Consider the following 9,704-nt stretch of genomic DNA (forward strand, 5'->3'; position numbering starts at 1 on the left):
TACACTACAGGAAGGTTTCAGAATGACAACCTTTTCCCTTTCACTCTTAAGTATTCTATATACTTAAAATAGACCAACCGCAGGAAAAACAATGAGAAATGAAAAATCTCCTGCTGCCCTTAGACGACTGAGCTCTACACTCAAGAAACAACTCTTGAGAAATTAAAAAAAAAAAAGGGAAGAGGCAATATAAAAACCTCCTAAAATGTAGAAGAAATTAGACTAGTTTAGTTTTAATATCTTCTTTAATAAGACATTACAGCACACAACTGAGCCCCCAGTATGTCAGTTAAACATGGGGATGCAGATCCATAGGAATTAGAATGGAAACAAATGTAATCTTAACCCCATTCCTTTTGGCAATTAATGGAAATACAGAATACAACCGGACCAATTCTCTCTCAGTGTCTCAGATTTTATAAAGTCTTTGAAGACACCATAACAGTTTTATAATGAACTTTGCTGTGATCTGTTAAAGAATCTTCAAATTTAATAATGAGGATGCTTAAGAATTGTAGTTTTTCCCTTAGAGCAAATTTAACTCAAACATAATAAAAAGGGATTGTACTAATAATCCTTATACGAAGTATGAGAATTAACGTCTTATGCAAGATCAATGCAGCTAGTTTCCTATCACTGAGATATAAAGTTAAATATGGTGTCTTCAGCTGCTTATAAAAAAAGGGTTAAGTACAAGAACAAAAAGCTTTTATTCTGAATTACAGTCGGTAAAAATGAAAAAAAAAAAAACAAAAAACCAAAACTTGTGAATGGTTTTTAAATGATTTGTTACTAAATGTAAACATACATACGGTCAAAGCGCTTTTAAAAACCTTTAAATTGTAATTTAACCAGAACTTTAATAAATCCCACTACAAGCAATCAGGCAAATTCTAATGTTCTGGTACCAACATATTAGGAAATAACAGATATTAAATCTGAAACTTAGGAAATTAAATACATGAAAAAATGACTATTTTAAAGAAAGAATGTAATAGAAGTTGCTAAGAAACTATCGCCACTGAAGCTTTTCCTTGTAAATATCTTACTTAAAACTTACAGTGAAGTCAAACAAGGTGGGCAGAATATGCATAGCCACAAAACAAAGGCAGTGATGAATTACAGCAGAAAGAGGGAATGCATTTTGTAATCCACAGGATCAGACTTGTGGCTCTAAGCAATTACCAGGAAATAGTTGAGTGTTCTTCCTATCATTATTAACTTTAAAATTTAAACAGAGTTACAGCAGTTTCACTAGTAAAGTTAATAGCTGACAAAAGCAAATTACAAGAACCCTAAAATTAGTCTTCCTTAACTGGGTAGGATTTACCTCATCCATCTGAACTAACCCATTTCCCCATCCTCAGAGCCAAAAGAATGTGGAGATTGGCCTATTTTAATCCTTTTCTAGTTCAGACAGAAGTCATATTGTACAGGCTTTGATTTTAGGAACCAGCACAAAGTAAACTCCTAAAATCAACTATTCACTTACAAAGGAAAGGAGAGAGAAGGTTCTGGGAATTAACCCAGCAGCAAGTCATTCCACTCTTCCTGTTAATGAAAATCCATTCATAAAATTGGCCAAAACATTAATAACTTCCAAAAGTCCTTCAAAAATTGAGTTTTAACTCCCAATTAATGAACTTTGAATTTTGAAAGAATCTGGTATAATTTATGTAAGATAGAGCTTTACCAGTTTGCATATGATCCATCATATTTTGTATTCAATGACAGCCTTACTGATTTCATTATGGCATACACTTCAGAACCTAACCTTTCAGAAGGGCTCACTGAAAATCCAACGCATTAGGAATTTATCAGTCATCGACAGGGTATTCCTGGCTGGCAGCTATGGCCAGGTCATATGGCAAGTTGAAATATTCCAACCTCAAACACAGGAAACAATCAGAGGGATAAATGACACATGATGGTAATATACTAAGGCAGCAGGTAAATCATTCTTCACCTAGATCAACAGCTGCCAATAAAACTGTATGAATGAGTCTGTTCTAGTTTAGCTAATGAACCTGCCACTGAACTGAGAGGGAGGTAAGAATTGCGCCTGCAATTCTAGTTGACGAATTCATTAGATTTTCATAAGGCAAATAATGTGGAAAGTTAGAACAGAATTTCTAAAACCATTTATCCTGTGATGTTGTAAAATCAAAGTACTACTTTATTAAATGAGTTATTTTACACAATATGAACATCAATATAATTACAATTGTAAAAAAATTTTTTATAACAAGGATGGACTGATTTTCAGATTTCCAAATCAGAGTCAACTGTACATTTACACAGAATTGTCTTTGCATGAAGCCCAAAAGGGAACAGCATAAAAATGAGTGTTTCTGTAGCCCCTTTATTTTTGCTGATCAACAGTTTGTTAGAAAAGCAGCTGCAGGTTTGTTACCTAAGTTCTGAGACAGTAGAAGAGTCAAAGGTGTCAGGAATTCACCTATAAGACATAAATGAAATTTGCAGTGAATGTAAGCATTGCACAAATACAACTTACATGCATTTCAAATGTCTAAGAAAAATGCACCACATGCATAAGCTATCAAGTTAGTCTGACAGATCTGTCAATGATTTTATAAACAAATCTTTGATGAATTTACTTTAAAAAGAAATAATTATCTCACACCATCACCACCTTAGAGAACACAAAAAACAGAAAACCAACCACACAGATTATTTTCAAGCAACTCTCAAGTTTACACAGTGTGTGCCTCCCTTCACCATGTGTCCTAATGCACTCAGAAGCTCTGTCAGGCACTGGAGATAAAATACCTGCACCAAGGCACTCAGGAACACTGTTCTGCATCACTTCTGGAAGCAAGACCCTCAAATGCCTTTGTAATAGTTATTTTCTTTAAGCTGGTAAGTCTCTTCCATTCTTGGACCAGAGTTGGCCAGCATCACCTCATCCCCCCATGTTGGGCTACAGTAGTAAAAACTTGGGTGTTTCAAAGGCATTGAGATGATCTGGTTTGGGAAAATGGGCTTTTAACAATTGTAAAGGGAAACATTAACTTAAAAAGGGGAAGCAATAAATTCTCAGCTGGAAAGTACACATTAATTTCACAGTCACAGAAGATAATTTTGCTCTTGTGTACAACCTTGACATTAACAAAGGAAAAGACAAAAGGTCAATTACCTGTAAACAACTTTATGCCTGAACATCAGCCAATTCTGGAGGAAGTGGAGTCTTAGGATGCTTGCTTTCAAAGTGCTGCTTGAAGGTCTTAGGGTCTGGCATTTGTGTCTAATTTAAAAAAATGTGGAAAAAAGAGACTTTATTCATGAAATAAAAATGTGTTAACTTTTCAAATCCCGAGCCGGCTCAGGAGAGACAATTATCTCAAAACACTTTCAAGTTCCTGCAACTAGTGGCTGGCATATGAAAAAGGACCTTGCAACAAAGAGATTCCTAATATATCACCATATTTCACATACAAAGAAAAGGGTGGGTCACAGAATGAAGTATTCTGCTTGTTTGATTAACAGCAAACAGGTAACATTTACTTAACATGTTATGCTAAGCAGGTTACCTGAATTCTCATAGAACCTTCCTACAGTAATCCTAAATTAGTTCCTACTATCCTTCCTCATTTCACAGGATAAGGAAACTAAAACCTAGAGGGTAATTTGCCCAAGACCTGTTTTAACTTAGTACTAGCACTTCAGTTCTCAAATGCTACATTATACCAACTTCCCTAGGCAAGGACCTTCAATTATTTATTCTTTTGCCCATTCGATTAAACAAAACATGAAATAAAAGTTTTTGCTGTTTTGTTCAACCGCTCTAGTACTTTTAGGTCAAAGTATTTCTTCATCAGTAATTTAATGAAATTTACTTTTACCCTGTTTCTTTCCAAACAGAATCTAAAGTTGCTTGATTTCATTATTTTGAGTGTATCAAAGCTCAGTATGAACTAGATATTTAATGTAATAGATTTCCTCTCTTAATGAAGAACTTTTATGTAGTCAGGAACTTCTATTTCATCAGTAATGCCTTCACATGATGAACTTGTCTTACTGAGATCCCTTCCTACAACCATACCCAGGTGTAGAGCTTTGGAAAAAAATACATTATTTATACATATGGTATATATATGCATATGTATTTGACCAACCTCGCTATGTATTTTTTCCTTTGGGACTTCTATTCACTAACTTCAAGGGTGCTGAGATTAAACAAAAAAGCAAGAAAGAGACTCTGGCTTGGAATTTAAGAAAAACTTTTTTTTTTTTTTTTGATTTTATTACTGAGAGAGCAAGCGAGCAAGAGAGAGCACGAGCGGGGTGTGGGGGGCAGAGGGAGAGGCAGACTCCCCGCTGAGCAGGGAGCCCAAAACAGTGCTCAATTCCAAGACCCCGAGATCATGACCTGAGCAGAAGGCAGACGCTTAACCAACTGAGCCACTCAGGCGCCCCAAGAAAAACTTCCTTGAAAGGCAGTGTGGTATGAAAGGCAGAGGTGGGCTCTGGAACTTGACTGCCGGGGTTCAGATCCCAGCTCTTCTCTGTACTAGCTGGGGCACCTTGCACAAGTTATTTAATCCCCATGACTCAGTTTACTCTCCTGTAAAATGGGAATAACAAAAGTCCTTTATCTCAGGGTGGTTGTGTGGATTAATGGGCTCATACATGTAAAACACCTGATAAGCACTCAATAGTAGTTGTTAACGGCTATTCTTCAAATCTAACAAAACACATTAGTTCTAGGAAAAGCCCTCAATGTAAATATACTCCATATAGTTTTACAGACATCCCACTACAAATTTAGTGAAGAAAAAAGTCAACTCATAACCAGAGATATATTCACTTGTATCCTGCATAGCTGTAAACCAAGAATGTAGATCTGATTTCCTTACAAAGTTCAAAGTGCAGTATCTGCCCTGAAGAAGACATCTTTTTTCTAAATGAGGAAAGGGACTTTGCTTTGTTCACTCCCTTTACCTGACACCTGGAGAACTATGCCTGGCCACAGGAGCCATTCACAAAATTTTTGTTGAAGAGACAAGTGAAGATGGACACCTAAAAGAACCAGCTCGCCAATCTACTATTTTGCCATAGTTGGAATATTGTAACCTATATAAACCAATGTCTACGGAAAGAATTGTCCACAGGAAAACTATGTCTTTCAATCCCCCTTACCCTACAAACAGTGCAGGTATATATTAAGGCAGCTTTGGCAGCAGCCTTTTGGTCATGTCCTTGTTTCTTCTTTTGTCCAGCTTGCTTTTTGGCATTTTTCTGCTGAGACTGAATCTTCTGCTGTCCACGAGCCATATCTAAAAACAGAAGTTGAGGCATTAGAGTGATTAATACAGAGTAACCTAAGTATGGTAACGCTCTCAGAGTTGAAGACTTAAGTTTTATAGAGGTGTCTATCAAAATGTGTGGGTTTTTAAGTTCTTGCATACAATGCTACTAGAGAATAAATTAGTACAACCACTGTGGGAAACTGGTAGTTGTCTACTCTATAACCTACAATTCCACTCTCAGTATATATCTAACAGAAATACAAATGTACATATACATCCAAAGACAGTACAAGAAAGTTCAGAGCACCTGTTACCAAAACTGGAAAGAATCCACATGCCAGTTACTAGTAAAATGGATACATAACTTGTGGTATATTTAGACAATGGAATACTATGCTGCATTCAAAAAGAAACTATTGTTACAAGTAACAACATGGTTGTATCCAGTGTTAAGGGAAAGAAGCCAGATACAAAAAATATAGGTTGTATAAAGTTTAAAACAGGCAAAGCTAATCTAGGAGGTAGTGACTGGGGAAAAAAGGGCATGAGGGAGGATTTATGGGGTGGTGATATGTTCTATATCTTGATCTGGGTAATGCTTATACAGATGTGTTCACTTTTAAAAATTCATCGAGCTGTACTCCTGAGATTTGTGCACTCTGCTATATATAATCTTCAAAAATATACCAGAAAAGCTTAGTGCCTTTCCCCAAGCATTTGCTTGATCACTTTGCAAAGGTACTTTCCCTTTCCAGTATTCACTGTTGTGAATTAAGATTTTTACAACTTTAAGAGAAATAAGGGCTGTCATCTAAAGCTTCTGGAGATCCTAAGAGCAATGGGAACTGTTCTCTTAAATACTCAGGTTCCATAAAACTACTGTGCTATCCTAAATCGTCCTTAAAAAATGGTCTTTGCAGGATTACTTAAGAAATTAACAAATAAAATTAAATTAGTTTTCAGTTGAGAGAACAAACCTTGTAAAAAAGGTAAAGATGCCTTTACAAAAATGAAAGGTAGCACTTTTTACTGATAGTCTGAAATGAAGCTAAATGGATTAAAAATAATTAAGTTACTGAAAAAGTTACTTTTACTTCTTCATTAAAATTAAAGTCTTCTCAAACCAAAAAACAGACTCTTAACTATAGAGGACTGATGATTCCCAGGGGGTAGGTGGGTGAATAGGGGGTGGGGATTTAAGAGTACACTTATCATGATAAGCACTGAGTATGTATAGAACTGTTGAATCGCTATATTATACACCTGAAACTAATATAACATTATGTTAAACTACACTGGAATTAAAATAAAATTTAAAAAATTAAAGTCTTCTATCAGACAACACGAGTTAAACCTGCTCATGAAGAGTCTATGGGCCCCAACTGCTTTTTAAATATATTGAAACTGGGTCCTAAGTAGAATTCCTATATATACCTTTGACCAGAACTGCAATTGGTTTTAAACTTTTTTTTTTTTTAAAGATTTTATTTATTTGACAGAGAGAGTGAAAGAGCACAAGCTGGGGGAGCAGCAGAGGGAGAGGAAGAAGCAGGCCCCCTTCCGAGCAGGGAGCCTGATGCGGGACTCAATCCCAGGACCCTGGGATCATGACCCGAGCCGAAGGCAGATGCTTAACCATCTGAGCCACCCTGGCGCCCTAAGTTTTAAACTTTTAAATCATTGCAGGATATGAACATAATATGGATGTAGATCACCTTTACCAGAAAACAGGGCTGGCTTTTTTCTGACTGGAACCCTAATCAGTTAATGGATATAAAGTCAAAGCCTATTATAGAAACATATGAGCCTCTCCCAAAAAGAAAAAGGGTCCTGACAAAATAAATACACTGCTTGGACAAATTCCCCATTAGTATTTAACACAGAATAAAACATAGAAGAGGATCAATGCTTTTTTAAGAAGCTAGTTGAATATTTTAACAAACTACAAAAATTCTTAGTATGCTAGCCTAGTATATTCCCAAATAATAGTAAATATTACCAGATGTATTAGTCCTTGAAAACTAAACTTCTATTTTAGTTTTTATAAAGCCAAATCTTTATTAATCCCAAGCCAAATGGTATGATTCTTTTTAAATGTATATTTAAGTACAAATGTTATGGCAAGCATACGGAACCTATTCCCACAGAAACAGATTTGGATACTTAAGTATGATCTGGATGATAACAGGTATTCAATCTTTACGTATCCCAATATTTTATAACATCTTTTATCAGTACCTTATGTTAGAATAGTTTAGTCCTCTCATGCTTCTGAGCTCTTCTACACAATGTCTGCTACGCATGCTAACACTGATTCTGTGGGTAACCTCAATTGTTCTATGCCAATTCCAGAAGTTTCTTTGATAATTACAAGATATTAACTATTTCGATACCATTTTCATGCAGTGATCTGTACAATGTAATGAGATGCACAACATTATTTTTAACTTTTCCATTTAGGGCTTCTCCTAAAATATAACATTACACAATAGATTTAACCCATTTTCCACTGTCATCTAACAGTAACAAAACCATAAAAGCTTTAATAAGTAAACACTGTGGTCGCTTATTTTTAAAACAAAACTTAATACCCGGTAAAGGAAATCGAATCAACAGTCTAAACGCATGGGGTAGGCCCCCAACTTCTAACAACTCCCTGCATTGATTTCCTTTCTGAAAGCAGAAATGCAAACGAACAAGCCACCTGCTTTTGGACAGCTCAACTTTGGAACTGCTCTCAAGCCAATCGAATTTTCTACAAAATCTTAAGCACAACTTCTTAATTACACACGACAAACTGAGGGCCAACAAGTCATTTACAAATACCTTAAACGCAGGTTTTTAATTTAACTCTTATTTAGTGTGGTTTTCCGAGAGGGATGCAAAGAGGGAAGTAGAACGAATAAAGAGTTCTTCTAAAATGAAGAGCTCTTACAGGAGGCAACAAGTAAGCATTGCCCCCCAAAGATCCTCTTAAAACCAAAAACAACTGAGTAAGAAAAGATTTGGGATCCAGGAAGTAGGATCATTCTCCATAACCATATGAAACGAGGAGGCCAGGCAGTGATCAACATCCTGACCCTAGCTTTTAACTACATCCTTTCAGGGAGGGAAGAGTAAAGCACCAGGAGTAAGACCTAGTTCACCCAACACATGACCGACCCCAGCTGCAGCCCGGCCCACCTGCCTTCCCAGCCGGCCTCTCCCGCGTCGGGCAGCCCCTTCCTCGGTCCGGCCACACAGCCCCCACCGACCCGCCACTCCTCACAGACCCCGGACCGAGACGCGGCTCCCGGAGGCTTTGGCTGCCCCAACCCCGGCCCCTTCGGCCACGGGGAGCCCGGGCCTCGAGAAACCGGCCAGCTGCCGTCGCCAAGGGGTAAGGTTACCGCTCCGCGCGGCGGCCGCGGGCGGCCTGCAACCCGGCCACCTGCAGGGCCTGGCAGGCGCCCGAGCTCTTCCTCCTGCCCGCGGCCCGCGCCGGGACAGGACGGGCCCGGCCGCCGCCTGGGAGGCGGGGAAGCCGGCGGTCCCTCGCGACCCGCGGCGACCCCGCCGCCAGGCCCCCACCCCGGCTCCCGGACGTCCTGCGGCGTCAGCGCCGCCCCCACAGCCGCTCACCCGGGCTGGGACAGTCTTGCGTCGGAGAGACCGCGCAGCGCGAGAGGGCCGGGGGAGGTGGCCGGAGGGAGAGGAAGGGGGAGAGCGCCCAGCACCGCTTCGGCCTCCTCCACCCGCCAAGGAGGGGAAAGAGGAGAGCACAACAGCCCGCGCCTCGCACCCGCCGCCGCCGCCGCCGCCGCCGCCGCCGCGCGCGCCCGCCGCCGCCTCAGCCTCGGGGGAGGCCACTATGCTCGTGCCCGCGCACGCCGCGCAGCTCTCCCAGTCGCCCCAGCGCCCGCCTGCTCCTCGCCGCCCACGCGCCTTCCTGCTGCGGACGCCTCCCGCGCTCCTCCCCTGCTCGCACGCCTGCGCCCTTTCCGGTCGCGCCGGCCAATGGCAGCGCGCCCCTATTACATAAGCGCCAGGGGGCGGGGCCTGGCGGCGACGGCGGCCCCTCGGAGACGGGAACCGCAGGGGACGTCGCCCTCTGTCCCCGGCGCCCCTCCCCTCCCGCGTGCTCTATCTAGGCGGCTTCTGCCGGCCCTGGGAGCCGCGTGATCCCGGTGCTGCTGGGTGACCGCCCGCAGCGTGTTTCACAAGTCGCTTGCTGGCTCACTCACTCGGGCGGCGGTCCGGCCTCGGCCCCCGCGTCCCTTCTCACTCGCCTCCCGCCTCGCCGGCGCCCTCCTATGCAGCGGCCCGGGGACGGGCCCGGAGAGGTGCGCCAGCGCCGCGGCGGCGTGGGGCACCGGGGAGCCCGCCACCCGGACGCACCACCACCGCCGCCCCCGCCCTTGCCCCCAGTGCGGCCAGCGGGCCCAGTGGACCCTA

The 9,704-nt window shown here is 41.5% G+C and overlaps 1 protein-coding gene across 4 annotated transcripts; it reads right to left on the bottom strand.

Annotated features, from left to right (window-relative positions):
* Positions 1–226: 226 nt before the first annotated feature.
* Positions 227–9,071, bottom strand: ZNF706 (zinc finger protein 706). Of its 4 annotated transcripts, none has more exons than XM_032415898.1 (4): positions 9,052–9,071; positions 5,161–5,297; positions 3,158–3,265; positions 227–2,458 (listed from the first exon to the last, which is right to left on the bottom strand). In XM_032415898.1, exons 2-3 carry the CDS (start codon positions 5,293–5,295, stop codon positions 3,170–3,172), a joined length of 231 nt encoding a protein of 76 aa, XP_032271789.1. In that variant the 5' UTR covers positions 5,296–5,297; positions 9,052–9,071; the 3' UTR covers positions 227–2,458; positions 3,158–3,169. The 4 variants fall into 4 exon arrangements, with proteins under 4 accessions (XP_032271789.1, XP_032271786.1, XP_032271787.1 ...); XM_032415895.1 differs by having other exon boundaries at positions 8,892–9,068; XM_032415896.1 differs by lacking the exon at positions 9,052–9,071 and adding an exon at positions 8,454–8,743.
* Positions 9,072–9,704: the final 633 nt, after the last annotated feature.

This window comes from Phoca vitulina, unplaced genomic scaffold, assembly GCF_004348235.1.
Source record: "Phoca vitulina isolate PV1807 unplaced genomic scaffold, GSC_HSeal_1.0 scaffold18, whole genome shotgun sequence".
NCBI lineage: Eukaryota > Metazoa > Chordata > Mammalia > Carnivora > Phocidae > Phoca > Phoca vitulina.